The sequence below is a fragment of the Lasioglossum baleicum genome, chromosome 1 (assembly GCF_051020765.1).
Source record: "Lasioglossum baleicum chromosome 1, iyLasBale1, whole genome shotgun sequence".
In the NCBI taxonomy this organism is placed as follows: Eukaryota; Metazoa; Arthropoda; class Insecta; order Hymenoptera; family Halictidae; genus Lasioglossum; species Lasioglossum baleicum.
Window position 1 is genome coordinate 9637192 of NC_134929.1, and position 17956 is coordinate 9655147.

Here is a 17956-nt window from a genome sequence, read left to right on the forward strand (position 1 = left end):
AGCAAGTGAATATTTAAACGGGAATTAATTCAATCAAAATCAATGTTTCATGACATCTTTTCATTTTTAGGTTAACCTAATTATTACGAATTATAACTATTTTTCTATTTTCATCCGCTGATGGAAATCAATTGTTTCATTTCAGCTGAACATCAACCCATTGTAACAATAAGATGAAAAAAAAGACAATTTTCAAGCAAATATCGAGTTACGATTGTCCAGTTCTTGATGCATCAAAATAAAAACGAAAAGTTGCAGAAAGGTGCAATTACGTTAGCTGCAAGTTTAAAATGCAGTAACGAAATTATTGAAAAATCCAGAAACTATCTGCACACTCTCAAAATAAAGATTGGGAGTAATATTTTTAATTAATTGTTTAATTTAATCTAGTTTTTTGATCACAAATGTTGCGTTCTATATTTATTTTCTTTTGCTACTATTATTACAGGACAAATGAAATTCATCAACTGCTACTATTATCATGGTACAGAGAGAGTAAATATTTTTCCAAGTTCCTTTTACTTTCATTATCTACCAGTACAAACAAAGAATAATAGACCGTGTATACACAAGATAAGCGCAACCAAAGTGTATTTCTCGATCCACAGAACGAATCTGTAAAATCATCATGGCTCTCGACGGATGGATCACGTGGACTGGCTGGCTAATCCAAAAAATTCCAAATGGAAAGTGCATTCGATTGCACTCTGTATTCCCGGATTTACATAGATCCATCGACGAGCATGAAATCAAGCTAGCAGAGATTTTCATTGGCTGAGCGGCTCGTCTCGCAGCAAAGCAGATAGTTCTGTAGGATGGTGTTAGTGTGCGCACGTGTGTGGGTCAATGTGTTCGAGCGTGGTTACCGTGTCGTGCATGGCAAACAGTCACGGATTAGTCTAACCGCGATGCTTCTCTTTGTAAGCAAATTAGGCGCGACTGCGCCTCTGGAATAATGATCCAGCTCGCGCGCGGTCTTAGACAGTCGACGAGATAAGAAATTAAATAACGAGATAAGCAGTTCAGATAAGTGAATCTTATATGATAATGGTATCTTCTGTTCGCGTACATAGACGCCTTCTAGCTGCGAATTCCGTCGCTCTTAAATATTAATGTTACTGCGGATCTTTATGCAAAATAAAAATGTTCTACATTTATTGCGGGAAGCAGGAATAAAATAAAGATTGATTTCATCACTTAATGGCTTTGTTACATTAAAAACTACATCACAATATTCTGACATTTTTCTGTTTCATATTTCACCCAACGAATTTCTTCGTAAATGCATAAAAATCCGCAGTCTAGTCATAATTTAATGTCACTGTGGATAATTATACCTTCTGTCAAAATAGACGAAGAAAAATTATTCTGACACTGTTCAGTTTTATTTTAATGAAGTAAGCGCTTCAAATCGCGCTTCTTCTGATAGGAGGATCTGAAAGTCTTTTACTAATTTGAAGGTATTCTGTAATTTATTATGCAGTATTTGTGATAAACGATTATCAATCCTTTTTCGGTATCGTCAAATTTTTCAGGACGATTTTGTGAAAAAGCAAAAGAAATATTAACGAAGTTTTAATCGGAAGATTTGATTTATGTACGAAGGGGAAACATCAATTTTATTTTTAATTATAAAGTAATGCTAGGTACTTCATGTTGTTTTTATTAATTTCTAAAAAGTTTGTTTTGTGTTCGATAAGTGGGTGGGGCACGGTAACCGGTACCTTTACCCTAATTGAGCTGTAGAACGTTCAAATATTTTTGTTGGAATTAAGGAAAAAACACGACGGACGAAGCTGCGTTGCGAATTTTTTCAGCGCTGGCGCAAGAGTTCAACGAACGAGTTCACTTTCTTCAATTTTCGAAAGTACGTTGAAAAACGTGCTATCAAGTAACTGCCAGCAGAAATAATAAATTGCTGCTGGATAAAGATCTGGTTATTAGTTGAAAATGACCGGGCTGCGGATTGTGTGAGCTTGTAAGAGAAATGGGCTGGCGAAATACAAAATAGAGCAAAACCGGTAGAAGAATTTCAGAATATCATGATTTAAGACTATTGTTACGTTATGTCAGACAGACTAGAAAATGATCGAGAATGCTGTAACAAGTGCAGAGAATGATTTTGCACGAAGAGCCGCAGTCGAATCGCGACGCGATTGGTTACGTACCGCGAATCGAGCGGTGCGTACAATTTCATGAATGCTCGGCGCAGTTAGCGTGTCGGTAAAAGGGCCAAATTATCCTCGTGTAATGTATTAGTCGACCGATCGCGTGCTCCTCGGAATTCCGTTGTCCGATTCGTCTGTTTCTGTCCTGTTTCGGCGCACGTTACGTTCGCGTTGCGTGCTGTTTCGCGCTGGAAACGCGCAACACCCGCTGGAAAACACCGTTTTCTTGTCGCGAGCCCACTCCACGCGGCTCTCGTGCTGGCTCCCTTGGTCACGAAGTAGGTAATTAGAGTTTCACGTTAATTTATGCTCCCGTATTTCTGGCCCAGCGCGGACTTCACCGAATATCTCGCGACTCTTTTCTACCAATTCCCGCGTGTTACGAAAATTCTTCGTGTTCGTCATAAGAAAAATCGAAATCAAGTTCGGACAAAGGACTATATAACGAAAGTTATTACAGCAAACTCAAATTCTACCTTTGAGAAAGGTTCAAAACGGAACCGAAACATTAGGAAAGAACAAAAGTTTTTTGCAAAATTGCTATATTTATTAATTGATCGAAACGGTAGCGCCGAAAGCATCTTTAGATTAGATATTCAACATTTACCATCGATAATTAGGGATTATTTTATAAAGGACTATATCTTTGAAAGGACACAAAAATAGTCCATACATTTTAACACTAAACCTACCGAGATTTCAAAGTAACTGGTACATGTTCCCTTATAAAAATTACAAGATTGATTTTATTTAGTGCACTACTAAAGATATCTATGCAATCGTTTCTTATGAAATCAGTTTTATTACTTTCCTAATTGTAAAATAAAAACCTGGAACCGGTCATTTTGACCGGTGTTGGTAGGTTTAGTTTAAGAAATAAAAATCGAAATAAAGCTCCGATAAACAACGGCTATAAGAACGACATTATTTAAGAAACAATGCCTAAATATTTTGAAGGATAAAAGTCAAAATGAAGCTGAAGTAAAGAATGACAAGTTTTCAGGAAGATCACAGCAGCGACGACAGTACTATTTAAGAAACAAAAATAGAAATAATAAAGCACCAATGAACGTTTCATTAACGCTTGAATTAACGCATGGGCTAAAGTGGCAGGAAGCTGGAGCTGCAATTGTTGGAGAATGATCCAGTCAACAGGATCATCTCGTTAGACAAGTCGCAGTCGCAGGCAACTCGAAGTCAGGAAGGAACAGCGAAAACGAACCAAAGGGTTGTTAGTTCTCGGAGCGACGTGTATCGAGTGCACTCGCGGAATTGATACGTGGCGTTATCGATCACCTCCCCCCCGAGTCGCTCGCGAGAAAACGAACTTCGCAAACTCGAAGAGATCGGGCTGGGAGAAAGTTTCACTGGAAGTGGTTGGTTTCAGCCAGACCGGCAGCTTTAAATTTCAAATCGAGCCCAGTAAAATAATGTTCGCCGCGCGAACTTCTCGAATAAACTGCGCGCGGATTAATTCTCGAGCGGCGCAGGAATGGGGGTGTTAATTAGCATTTCCGATCGGCGACGGATCACGTTATAATGAGAATCGGCCCACGTAATTTCCGGGACATCGTGAGCGAAGATATCGTTCGCCGATATTCTTCGACGTGACCGCTAATTTCTGGCCGGACGACGAAACGGAAATGCGACGCTCTAAATTGCACTCTCGGAACCGAAGTGTCGGGGAATCCATTTATCGGCGACCGAGATGCAACGGCGCACACGTGACCGCTCTCGGTTTCGCGAAAATCGCATTTCACACCGTTCCTGGTGATTCTGCAGGTGAGAGGTTAATCGTTCGCTGATCGAGGAGTCGACAAGTTTACAGAACACCGAGGTGTTGTTTCTCTGTGCTGCGAGTACAGTGCGTATCAGAAGTTTAGACGCATCCTATTACTAGGTCAACATGTTTACCATTGATTGTGGAGAAAGCAGGAATAACATAAAAATTTATTTCATCCCTTAACGACTTTGTTACATTAAAAGCAACATTGCAACATTCTTGAATTTTTTACTGTTTTATATTCCACCCAACCAATTTCTTCATGAAGATGCATAAAGATATCTCTTTGTCGAAATCGTTAGGAACGTTTCAATTAGTCGAAGAAGGTGTACACTGTTTTTTAAAAGCGTACATTGAATTTCGAAGCCGGTGAACGTTTCATTTCAAGAATAGAGAGCGGTAAGCTCTTCAATTGGTACATAAATTTCATCAACACACACGCAAATGGAATAATCGAATTTCACACGCATTTAATCGAAACCCTAACCGCTTCGGAATATATACATATGTATTCATGATATCGTGATCCACTCTGCCAGTTCTAGCTTATGGATCTCAAAGGAATCGAGACTAAAATAAATTTCAATGTCTTAGCAATTATGTATCGTATGCTTGTGTGATTATAAGCGCGAATAAAACATTGAATAAATAATATAATATAAATACAAATTATACATTCTCCGTTCAAAGACGATCTTGGAATCGCTATTCACGATAGTAATTCTGAACGTTTAATTTCCCCGACGTGTAACGTGCTAAACAACTATGCACACAGTGCAGAGTGTCATGTGCCAGTCGCAGTGAATCATCTAAAAATAAAGTGAACTTATCTTGTATCAACAGATAACAAACATTGTAGGGAATGAACTGTCAGCAAACAGATATTACAGTGCACTGTAGCACAGTGATGTTTTGCTAAAAACTCTTCGATACAGTATTTATCGAACTTTTATCGAGTAACAATGAAGCTTCAGATTCTAAGATCCTGTACGAACGTCTCGCGAGACAAATAACGATTTGTTCCGATACATCTCCAATCGCATCCAATCATGTACCTCACAATAGATGCACGAGTTACGAATTTAAATTCGAAGATATCGATAGCGTGTCGAACAAGCTTCGCCTCGCAGAGCGTCAAGGTGTAGAAATTGCTTTTGGAGTGGCGCCAGTTACACGTTCTAGCATAAACATATTGTTACAGGTCTCTTCGGCATGGTGCTCCATTTCTGAGAGATTCAACCCATTTTACATTATCGTACTACCCATTTTCATTTTCTCACAGGTTGTTACAAAGTTTCACTTATTTTCTAACAATAAGGAATGCGTTTAAGTCAATATTATCAACGGATCTCTATCCATTTATATTTTCAATATATTTCAAAATTCTTAGTTTCTATTTCTTGCAATCGATGCAGTCAGTTTTATTTTGCACTAGCTGTACCCGGCCACGCGTTGCTGTGGCTCAGTCTGCTAGCTACAGCTGTTTAAAAAGTCGGTAAACAAAGAAGTTTAAGAAAAACGCACACTTTTTGTGTTATAACTCCTGAACTATGCAACCTACAGAATCGGATCAGTGGTCATTTGAAAGAACTCGGCGAGCTGAATCCAACGAGTACCTCAAATTGAATATTGGTGCTACCAGTAAAAAGTTCTAAGCAGAAACGTGCCCAAAAGAGGGCGAAAGAGTCGTCTCTAATTACGTCACAACTTTTAAACGAATGGACTTTTTCGAATGCGGATTGTCCTAAAACCTTCCCGACGAAACGCTTCATCTAATGGCTCAAACCCCAGCTTTCTACGTTCAGCCGTTTCGGAGATCTTGGATTATGAACAAACAAACATTTACATTTTTATTTATATAGATAGATAGATAAAGATCCGCAGTCTAATGATTATAATTGTCTCATGACTTTCTTTCTAATTTATACCAGAATACATTTTAGACAAGCAAACGTCAAACTCGAACGAGTCCGCAAGAAATATGTTCGGAAAGGTGTGAACGGTCTTGAGCAACGTGGATTTTATAGTTGTGAGAAAAATCCCTCTCTGAGGGTTAAGCGTGCACAAAAAGAACTTTCGGGACAACCTGATCGAAGTTGTAAGCTAGTTACAACAATCTCGCAGTATACTCGATCTCGTAAATTTCCAGGATCCCACAAGAACTCCGAAAAAAAGCGCTCCGCATCGCGAACAATTCGAGAGTTTCACAACAACAAGCTACAACGCGAAAACAGCGGCGTCGAGGCGTCGCACAGTGGGACCTTTCGTCCAAATCGGAGACAAAATCAAAGAACTTTCGATAGAAATGAGGTAGAGCGATTAAATTTTTTAAAAATTAAGAACGTAGTTTTAAAGCGAGAACGTTTTTTAACGTTGAGAAAATTCGTTGAACTTGCACAATTTCAAGAAAATTGTGGTTTTTCCAATACCACGCGCGGAAAAAATTGTTTTTGAACATGCTGTACTTCATTTCCCGTAGATTTTGTCACGCTGATTTCAAATCCGGTCTCAAAATTTGTTTACCACCTCGGGATATTGCAAAATCGATTTCTTGAAATTCTACATGTTTAAGGATGTTCTGGAGGTACAATGGGAGACAAAAGTACAAGAAATTCGAAATCCATCAATATACTGGCAATGAAAACTATTCACGAGTATATTTTCAATTCAACTTTTGCGAATACTGTACCCTCTGTAGCTATATTCAGTGGTCTACGCTTGTCGCGTTTCCATGCTACTGAGAGACAACACGATAAATTTGACGTTTTGTAACAGTTTATAATTTTTTTGTTCTGTAACTGTTTAGTGAATCCTAATAAATTTTGAACATAATTAATTACATAATTTTTACTGCGTATGAAAAAAAAACTGGAGTTTCTAGTTGCGTTTTATCAAGGTTTAAATAAGGTTTGAAGTGGAATCTTATGAATTCTCCATAAGAAGACGTGTCAAAATATGCAAACTTTAAGTTGCTATAATTCTTAAACGGTGCTGTGAATCGAACCCAAACTTTGGTAATTGCATTAATTTAGTAAGAATTATATCTTGTCAAATTTTCCAAAATTTTGTTGCGTTTTCATATACCTCCAGAACATCCTTAACGAATTTTCTCAAGGTTAAAAAACGTTCGTACCATAATCTCCCTCTATTTTTCCCATATTCTGCAAAGTTTCAGCTTTAATTTTTAAAAAATGTCATCGCTCTACCTCATTTCTATCGAAAGTTCTTTGATTTTGTCTCAGATTTGGACGAAAGGTCCCACAGTGCGCCGCGTCAGTGTCTGATGAATCGCGTGTGTAAGACCGGTGTCCCTAATCGCGGTTAGAGAAATGTCAGTGTGAGGTGTACGAACCTTGGAACAGGTGAGACAGGAGGGTACCTTTGAAACACGTGCAGCCCATAATATATCCCATCATCGGTGCAGCGAGTAGTCAGCGGACGAGAGCGGAGGATCGAGCGTCACGCGTTGTCGAGCAACGATCGTGTAGATCGCCGGGACCGGAAGCGTGGCCACATCGCGAACCAAACCCGCACCGCACCGCACCGCACCGCAGCACACACCGCACCGGGTCGGATCCGCGTCGCGAACTGTCCTCGGCCGGTTCGGGACTGTCGGTGAACGCGCCTATTTGGTCACGGTAGGCTAACGGTGCGACGTGCACAAGTTCCACGGGCTGGCATCAGCCGATCGTCGATCGCCGGCCACGATCGCCGGAACTCGTTGTCCAATCGTTGCCGGTATCATATTGTACTCTTTTTTTCTCTCTCTCTCTCTTTCTCTCTCTATCTCTGTTTCTCGTTGCGTACATACGCGCGCCCGCGCCGTTTGTTCACGGGAACGCTCTGACGTCCGGCGTTCCAGGTGAGTCGATTGTTCTCGTGTTGTCCCTGGAGAGCGGGGCAAAGAGGGTTTTATCGTCGAGTGGTCAAGGTTCCCGGCTACGAGAACCCACCCGGTGAACAGCGCGAAGGGTGAGAGTGAGAACAAGCTTTCCAGAATTTCAGCGAACGGTTCTCTCCGAACCGTACGCATCGTTTAGTTAGCCGTCACTTGACCATCACGGGTCAATCTTTATGATCAGAGATCGAAACAAGGTGATGAATAGGACAGTCTTCGTGTACGGTCGCTGAAGGGTGAACGTAAATAGTTTGCAGAAATTTAGCGAACGGTTTTGTCTCAACCCCACGGTTCACCGTTGTGCTTGGGATCAGGAGCAAAGTGTACAAGTTCGTCTTTGGAACCAGGGGCTAGACAGGTACAGTAATGTCTTCGTGTAGGGCAGGCCTGAGCGAAGTTGGCTCGCGAAACAGATGTGGCTGCTTCTCTCCTTCTCTTGCGGAGAAGGTTGCTTCTCTTCCTCCCGAAGAAGAGTAGCAGCAACATCTGTTCCGCGAGCCAGCGTCGCCCAGGCCTGGTGTAGGGTAATAACCGGCTTAGTGTACAGGGTGGACGAAGGTCCAGGGTTTAGCGAATAGTTCTGTCTCAACCGCACCGGGTCAACATTTTGGGATCGGAGACGAATTGCAAGTCAATCCTTAGGATCAGAGATCGGAATGAGCAGTTATGTCTTGATTATTGTGACAACCTACCAGGTGAACAGGGTGATAGTGAATGCGGTTTGCTGACTTTTAGCGAATAGTTCTGTCTCAACCGCACCGGGTCATCATTTTGGGATCTCGGAGGCGAATTACGAGTCAATCCTTAGGATCTGAGATCGGAATGGGCAGTTATATCTTGATGTAGACGTTATTGTGACAACCTACCAGGTGAACAGGGTGAGAGTGAATGCGGTTTGCTGATTTTTAGCGAATAGTTCTGTCTCAACCGCACTGGGTCATCATTTTGGGATCCGAGACAAATTACGAGGCAATCCTTACGATCAGAGATCGGAATGAGCAGCTATATCTTGATGTAGACGTTATTGTGACAACCTACCAGGTGAACAGGATGAGAGTGAATGCGGTTTGCTGAATTTTAGCGGATAGCTTCAAGTTCAACCCCACCGGCTCACCATCTTGCTTTTGATTGAGGCGAATTGCGGGTTGACCCAGAGTCGCCCGATCAGGGGAATTGACTCGAATTGAAGGGAAAAAGGAACCCTCTCTTTGCCAGTACCATGGAACAGAAGCGTGGGGAATGGCATCGTAGAAGGAGAAGGTAGAGTCGGGATACAAGTCTTACTCTTGTGTCTCTGGATTGACCTTTAGAGTCAGAGATCAGACATTTCAGTAACTTCTCTATGTACATATGTACAAAAGCAGAATAACTATCAAACCACAGAAAAGAAAATACCTAGAATTTAAAGAAAGTAAAAAATGACGCGAATAGGGGCGCTTTCGAGCGTAATACTGATTCATTTGAATCAGCGGAGCGTAGCGTTTATTTTCGAGAGATTACTTGACTTTCCCGAACGGAATGGACGATTGCGAGACGCGTCTAAGGGCTTCGATAAATGTTCACAGTCGATCGAACTCAGTCCGACGATGATAGTAATCACAATAAGCACGAAGTTTTGCTTTCGCGAAGAATATAAAAGTTTCACTCTGCTCAGACCCGGTGCAATAAAATCCAATTAAACTTTTATTCAAAGATAACGTTGTCCAAGTGCTGTTTTAATTTTTCTATGAAGATCCTCGGCTCCCGGAACGGGGATTAGGCTAGGTAGCGAGACTGGGTTAAATACGAATTTTCTGTTTTTTATTTCTCGAACAGGACGAAAGCTAATAAACTTGGAATAATGTTTTCGGCGCAACGGTTCGATCAAATTCTACATTATATAGCTATTCTTTCTCGCAAGTTACTGAACTGTCACCAATTAGTATATTAATAACTTTCCGCTAGAAAGGGCCCGCTAGATAGCCTTACTGATGAGTCCTATCTAGCGGGTTTAGGACGAAACACCTTTCTTTTCCTCTAATAGAATACAATTCTATAGCAAACGTGGTCTTAGGACGTTAACAGATTCACATCCGAATATAATGTAGAATTTGATCGAACCGTTGCACCGATAACATTATTCCAAGTTTATTCAAACAATTTACGCGCGATCGATAAGAATCCCTCCTTTAGGACAAAGCTAATCTTGAAATGGTGCGGAGATGAATCCCCAGACAGCGCGAATCAAGACCGGAACCATTAATTTCAAGTATCCCCGGGTCCCAGGGCATATCGAGCAATTCCTCTTTCGCGGATGTGCACAAGTTCCTTTTTTTTTTCGTCCTCGTTCCGCCTCCGGGAACTTTTATCTGTCCCAGAACAAGGCCGCTGTGATTTAATAGGTCAATATCAAGCCGGAGCCGATTTATGGGATGACTAAGTGCTGCGCTCGCTGATACGACAAACCAGTTACGCGAGTACCACCGACACACATAAGCGCACGATCGGAGATAATGCTTCTCGATAAACAATGCATCGACGCTCGAGCATGTCCGACTTTTCACTTACCGACACTAGCCTCTTGTGCCGAAGCTTCTGCTTCGATACTTCGGGGACACGGTTTTATATGTACATGTAACCGATGGAAATGCTTCATCGTTTGATTCAGCAACAAGCTCTTCCATTTGTACAGTGAAAAACATGTATATTGGCAAGAAAAGAAATAGTAGTGGCTGTTTATTAATAGCGGATTTTATGCATTTATACGATACTGTATTTTCAACTTATTGACCGCCAGCACTCCAGTGGAAACTCTGAGTCAGCACTACAGATTGCTGTACCATTATTCAAAATATTATGTGCGAGGTATTTATATCAATTTCATCGCCATGAAAATATAAAAATCATCATGTAAAATCGAATTATTCTAGGTCGGAAGAAATGGCCAATTTTCCGAGTGCAAACGGTTAAAAATGATTGAAACCACGATTTTTATTTGGTTCTTGAAAAATTCTGCAGTCTGTTTAGTAGATTTTGGATATTATCGAATTACAGCTGAGGATTTTCTAATTAGGTTCTTCGTAACAATAGCAGTTGCAATCGTGAAGCAACAGGTAATTTTTAGAAAGGTGATTTTAGAACTTCTTTTGAGATTATTATTGAAGTTATTAAAAATTTTTTATCAAGATCTGTTTCAATGTAACACAAGTCATTAAGAATTCAATTCATAGGATTCCAGTATGTGGAGTGTTAAAAATTACGTCTCCATTTGTGTAACATAACATTCGAAAGTACATTCCAACCAGGCTGAGAACTTTTTAATATTTAAACAGTACTCACTTGTGACGAGAAAGCATTACGAGTATGAAAGTAGTGTGGAACTTTTAAATTGAACGCTGAATAATTGAAGAATAACAAACTCTCTGACGAATTTCATTAAAGTTAACATTTAATCAGCCCTCCGCTCTGATTAATTTTTCAACCACGACCAATAAAAATAATTAACGACATTCTGTGTTAATACAAATCAGATTGAACTTTAACAAGAATTTGTCTAAGTTACTTTCTCCTTTAAAATATTTATAGTAGGACCTTTCAGTAATAATTCGACTAGTGATATTTCTTAATAAATAAAATGATTAAATCCTTAAATTTAAAAATATATTAACAACTTGATTATATTATTATACAATATATTAATCAACTTCTAAATCTATTAGGTCGTTCGCAAAGTCATTTCGTTTTCTCAAGGGAGATTGGAAGCCAACCTTTCACTATGCAAAATAAGTCTTATAACATTTTGTTCTATGATCTTTTTCGATTTTTCAGACAATTTAAAGATCTCATGGTCGTAGAATGAAAATTGACCTATTTACTATTTCCACGAAATTCCTTTCTGTGTTGTAAAACATTGATTTATATTAAAAACTACATGCTGCATCTTCCCAATGAAATTGTCACCGTAGACAAACGAAAGTTACAGAAATGAAAGAACTTTTTTAATCAATTCTCAAAGCGCTATTCCAACTGTACTTCCGTTCGTCTCGAAGGAGTGGAATAATATTCAGGTTAATTGAACTGTAGCCGAATAGCTCCGCATCAAAGTAACAGTAGGTCCAAAGATACAAGACGTGTCGCATCAATCGCGACCGAAGTTTCATTCCGGGCCGCATGAATTATTAAACAGCGACGATTAGGGAAGCGGCATGTAGAGATCCGGGCACGATTCAAACGGATCGCGGACGTGCCAGTGCACTCGCTCACGTGAAAGTGCAACGGAGGGATTCATTATTCACCGGGGCGGATCGATCGCAATAAAACTGTTACAACATTTAATAATCGTCTCGCGTTCGGCAGACCCGAGCACACACGTTCTCGCTCGTTCTGGACGGCCTGCAGTACAGCACCGTTACGCTGCCGCCGCGCGGATGGAAACTATGGTCTGTGGAACGCGCGGGAATCGATAAAGCCGAGTTCAGAATCGACTGCGAGGCACACGGAGACTGCCTTTAAACGTCCGCTGTTCGGATGTCGAAACAATAAGCTCCAACTTGCACGGAAAAAAAGTACAATGGCCTTTGTTACGGGGACCGTGCACACGGTCAAAAATCGATCTGACGCGTGTATTTTCGTGCAGAAGCAACCGCGTTTTCAAACGACTCCGCGCCACAACTATTTCTGTAACTTTGGAAATATTATCGGAGCCAGGTAAAGTTATTAATATACTAATCGGTGACAGTTTAGTAACTTGCGAGAAAGTTATTCGACAACGTTGTCCATCTTTCGGACGTAGTCGAAACTAGATATTCTCGAATTCTGTAAAGTTTTTTCGCCATCTATGATAAACTGAGGATTCTTTTCGATCGCAATGTTTGTAAACTTGGAAATAGTGCGATCGAAAAGAATCCTCAGTTTACTTCTGTAACAGTCGACAAAATTTTCATGCTTCTTTTCTACGCGAGGTCGTGGCATATTCGTATCGAAAAAACCTTCGAAAACATTTTGGTACACTTGTCGAAAAGTTACTTCCTCACGGATTTCGATGAAATTGAATTGTCTTATAAATATCGACGTTCTGAACAACTTTCTCCTACACAAATAATAGACGGTCTCCTTTAGTTCTTTTAAATATTTACAGAAAAAACTGTTAGTTCGTTTATAGCGAATTCCGCCATTTTAAAAGAAATTTGGTTAGGTCTGGGGTGGTGCAGCGGGAGCGGCACCGTCCCTCCCCCGCCCTAAATCACGTATTCCGTCAATTTGAATAGTCGAAATCGAAGGCCGAGCGGCTGAATTTTTATTTCGGCAACAATACAAGGACAGCTCGATTTTTCGACATAATGGCTGGTCCAGTTTCTCATTGTTGAATTTTTAAAAATTCCTGAGGAGAACAAAACCTTCAAATGAAGAGCTAAAGGTAATATCTTAAGAACATAGTCTTTAGATATAACTTTCTAGGGAAATAAAGCAGCAGTAGACACTTGTTGTCCTGCTAAAAGTATTCAATTTTGTTTTTTTAACCAGCTATAAAAATTGTACACATGAAAAAAGAAGAGTCTACATCTATTACACGATTCAAAGTACACAGGAATAGATATGAAATTGGAAAAGAAGTTTCTGAAATAAATAACTCGAGCTTTCTTATCGCGATATGATCGCAATCTGATCAAACTAGCCTGATAAACTATAATATTGTGCACCCGCGACTATCATCGATAAAAATGAAAAATTCTCACCCGCCGTTCGATGCGAACGAACGCGCGTTGCGAAAGTCATTTTAATCGATATCCGAGTCGACGAATGATAACCATCAACCATGGGGCCATCACGCGACGAGAAAAAAAGATTGCAGTTTACGGAATCGACCGAGCACGAACAATGTCGATACACGTTGCGTGTCCGACGTTCTAACGTTGTTGCAGCTGCATCCTTGTTCTAATTTGTTCGACATTGGACAGCGTAGATCAATCGACGTAAAAAATGTAGCTTGCTACAGCTGATTATAATAGTATATAGTAGTTCAACAAAATATTGTATCTCGTTTGTACGACAGGAAAAATATTTGTTAAACGTGCCGACATATCATTTTTATTCCTTCCGCAAACAGGAATTTCTAAATTTTCTGTAACCTTGCTGAGAATCGGAAGAACACCTGTAGAATAACCTGAATTCAATACATAAACAGAGAAACAGTTACAGTGTGCTCTAGTAGCGCTAAACGATAGTACTAAACAATCTAACAGCTAGTTCTAACGAGGATGATAATTGTAAGATGGAAGTAAAGAGTAATTCTCGTGTCATTGAGTTCTAGCATGATCGAACAATCTGACGAATATTTGTTAGTATGAATTGAAAAGCACACGTGGACGATTTGTTAGTACGAGTTGAAAAGCACACGTGGACGATGGTTCCTGTAAAAGCGAGACAGTTGATGACGCTTAGAAAGCAATTGATGATGCTTAGAATAAGAATATACCACAATATACTAGAATATACTACAATATACGAGAATATATCAGAATATACCACAATATACCAGATTACAATATGTACCACAATATGTATACTAGAATATACCAAAATATACTAGAATATACCAGAATATACTAGAATATACCAGAATGTACCACAATATGTATACTACAAAATACTATTAGGTGTGCAAATAAGTTCCTTCCCCTTTTTTCTACGATCATAACTTTTGACTGAGTTCGAATTACTTGCAGACTTTGGTGCCATCTTAAAGAGCGTTCTTTTAGTTTTAAGAAGAGTCATGATGAATGCTCTGAGAATTTCCAGTCCTATGCAACAATTTCAAGCAATATGGCGTGCGAGAAGCAGCATTTGCGTCACTGCTTACTATTCGCATTCCAGCGTAGGACATCAGCTGTTGAAGCTACAGAAATGATTTGTGCGGCACTGGGTGAGAACGCTGTATCTTATAGAACATGCAGAAACTGGTACCAAAGATTTAAAGCCGGAAATTTATATTTGAAAGACGACGATTGTTCAAGTGCACCGGGAAAGTTTGATGACGGTGAATTAGACGAATTGCTCAACGAAAATCCGACCCAGACGCGAGAATAATTGGCAGAAAGATTGGGAGTCATCAAACAAGGTTTTATTACATTTTATGTACATATGTAAAATTGAATTTGGAAAAAAGGGGGAAGAACTTATTTGCACACCTAATAGAATGTACCAGAAAATGAAAAAAACCCTGTCCATCATGTTCAACAGACAAACCAGTGAAAATATAGGAAAATCAGAGAATCCCTTGATCAAAAAGAAAGGAGGAAAAAGATGAGGAATTATCTGCACGCGATTACAGGTCGGCCAATGGCGGGCAGCGGATTAAACACGAGTTTGTAGCAGAGGGGAGGCATACACGGGAACAGAAACGGCGTCGATTAGAGACGCGTCGAGCAAACAAGATATCAACGAGCGTGCACGTTGCCCGGGATTACGCGACGACTCGCTCGTGTTTTACGGTGTCCCACGGTCCGTACGAGCGCCGGTTAATTATCTTGATTACCGGCAGCCATTTCTGCTTAGAATTATTCGTCACGGCGCGTTCGCGGGAAGGGAAGCGGATCAATGGAAGGATTGGACAGCGTGTGCGCTGCGTGTACGCGAGAGGAAATACGTGATCTCTCGTTCCCGGTCTTCGTTTACACGCTGTTAATTAATCTCGCGTAATTTATACGCGAGCAGACGAGTCCGCGACCACAACCCGTCGCACTGTAGGCTGCAATCCCATTTTTCGTAGCGAAAAGTCAATTTTTGACAATTGTGACAACCCTTTAACCTTTGCCACTCGATTGGTGACTCTGAGGCCCGAATAAAAATTGCTGTACCATTATTTAAAATATTGTTTACACTATTAGATATGTTGGTATCTAATCAAATGATTAAACATTTAGGTATTGTATGCGGTATTATATCAATTTCGTATTGACCTTTAATTGAGAATGGAAATATTCTAGGTCGGAAGAAATGTTTAATTTCCGGCAGCGTAATTTGTATTATCCGGAAGCATAAAGACTGATTTTTTATCTAGCGTTTTTGACTAGTGAAAAACCTCATCTTTGGTCACAAAAAGCGGATTCCCACGCCATAGTGCGTCGAGCTGGCTATAATCGCAAAGCGCCGAAAATTCCCTCGGACACGGCGAACCTCCTCTCTGAAAAACACTTGACCCGGCTCGCCTAAGCTATTTCCAGGGAATAGCTCCGGTTTCCGAGGACGCGACATCTGACGGATCATTCCGCACTCTGAAGCCAGTCGAAAATGTGCAGTGACATTTTCCCGTAGAACCAGCTAGAAAAAAATTCCAGCTTCTGTAGCTACGTCGGCGAGCGCCGGCGTCTGACCGTGACCCACTCATTCTACTTACAGCTAATACCGATGCCATTAATTGCGCTGCGTTTCTGTTACTATTCTTGGATCGTCGGTTTTGTTTCTATTCTCGTGAACGTGATGATTCGACTTGTGGATCTCCATGCATTTGTCGCTTGTGAACATTTTGAAAAAATACTGGAATATTAACCCTCCGACTGCTGTGCCGGAGTCATTTTTGACCAGGAACATCCAAATTGTTTTATTTAAGTACTCAATTTGTGCCAATTAAACTAACTGAATAGCTGTTTCATTGATGCATATCGGAAAAACTAATGTGTCTACACGAGTTATCTCATCGAAAGTAAATTTTTAAGAATTATTAATTAGAGCTGTGAACGGTCCTAAGCATTGCCAATTATACAGTGTGTGGCCGGAAGGGTGGTACAACCGAGCAGGGGGTAATACTACATTTCAAAATAAGTCGAAACAAATTAAACCGACTTCGAAAAAACGCACTAAAAAGTATAAAATAATTTCCATTTAATTTATGTGAATACACACGAACTTAGATACAATACAATCTTTTCGGAGGCGGTGCAAAATTGAAAAATGTCCAAATGACAGATGTGGCTGATTATGATTTCATTGGAATATGGTGGACTTGGGAAGAGAAAATAGATTAATATGTGAAAGCATGTAGAAGAATTTAAGGATTTTCGTTCCTTCCAGTGTCGAAAATTTTCAATTTTGCGCCGAAAAGATTGTATTGTATTTAAGTTCGTGTGTATTCGCATAAATTAAATGGAAATTATTTCATACCTTTTAGTGGACTTTTTCAGTTCGTCTTTTTTAATAAAATTTCTATAAAATTAGAAAATAAAATGTGGTGCATCGATCCCGAAATTACCCTATCTGCAAAGGCTATTAACACTGAAGATAATATTTTATTTTATTCCACTGTCTTTAAAATTCTTTACTTGGAAAAAATGGTTCTATGACCAGCGTTTTGGAACACTGTGTCGTCGTCGGTGATCGCCCGTCATCGGGCGATAATTCGCGTCAGAATCACGCGCGGCGCGGTAAATCGGTAGGAAAAATAAAAAATAATACGCATTCGACGTGGAGCAGAGTGACGGATCGAGTGACAGTTGTTAAATCGGCCGCAGCGATGATCGGGCTCGTCGAAATCGCTTTCCTCTCGTCTGTCCGACCCGGCGCGGACCTGTTTCACCAGCCATGTCGCGGCTGAGTTACGTTTCACTACTGGGACCGAAGCGAACCCCCACGAGCTTAGAATTATGGCTCCGGCCGGAACTTTCCCGCCATGAATCCTACCTTCTCGCTGGACCTGCCTGCGACGAGATTTACGAAAGGCCTGCTGGATATTATTTTCATTCTTCTGTGACAATGAGAAATCGTTATGAATGCCTACGTGCCCGCGACAGTTTTGACGTGTATTGCGGCGCTCCGTTTCCAAAACATTCCAACCTTCCGCGAAATAAAAATCATGGGACACAATGGACGCGGATCTTTGCTTTTGAACGCTGCGATTCCTGGATAGATCAGAGTGACCCACTTTTTAGCGAAAATTGTAAAGCTGTCTTGAAAGAATTTTTATTTTAATATGTACTTCAATGTTCATTCGATAATTTCTGATGAAAACAGTTTTATGATTTCAGTAATTGTGAGGAGAAAACATTTTTCTAACGTTGGTGTAAGTGGAATAGACCGATCTTGGTCAGCCACGACGGAAACATAATGTTGAAATTCCAGTTGACCAACTTTGTG

The 17956-nt window shown here is 40.3% G+C and overlaps 2 protein-coding genes across 13 annotated transcripts in view; both read right to left on the reverse strand.

Moving 5' to 3' along the window:
* Positions 1-17956, reverse strand: part of LOC143212889 (phosphatase and actin regulator 2) — a 422446-nt gene that overhangs the window by 189755 nt on the left and 214735 nt on the right. The gene's annotated exons all lie outside the window — the stretch shown is intronic.
* LOC143213022 (uncharacterized) overlaps positions 1-17956 on the reverse strand; it is a 156373-nt gene that overhangs the window by 75829 nt on the left and 62588 nt on the right. For both annotated transcript variants that reach the window (XR_013009846.1, XM_076432464.1), the window contains exon 2: positions 7304-8199. Coding sequence is in view for 1 of the 2 variants with exons in the window: in XM_076432464.1 (XP_076288579.1) it covers positions 7304-7367 (64 nt within the window). In the remaining variant the exon portion in view is untranslated. The remainder of the gene's footprint in view (positions 1-7303; positions 8200-17956) is intronic.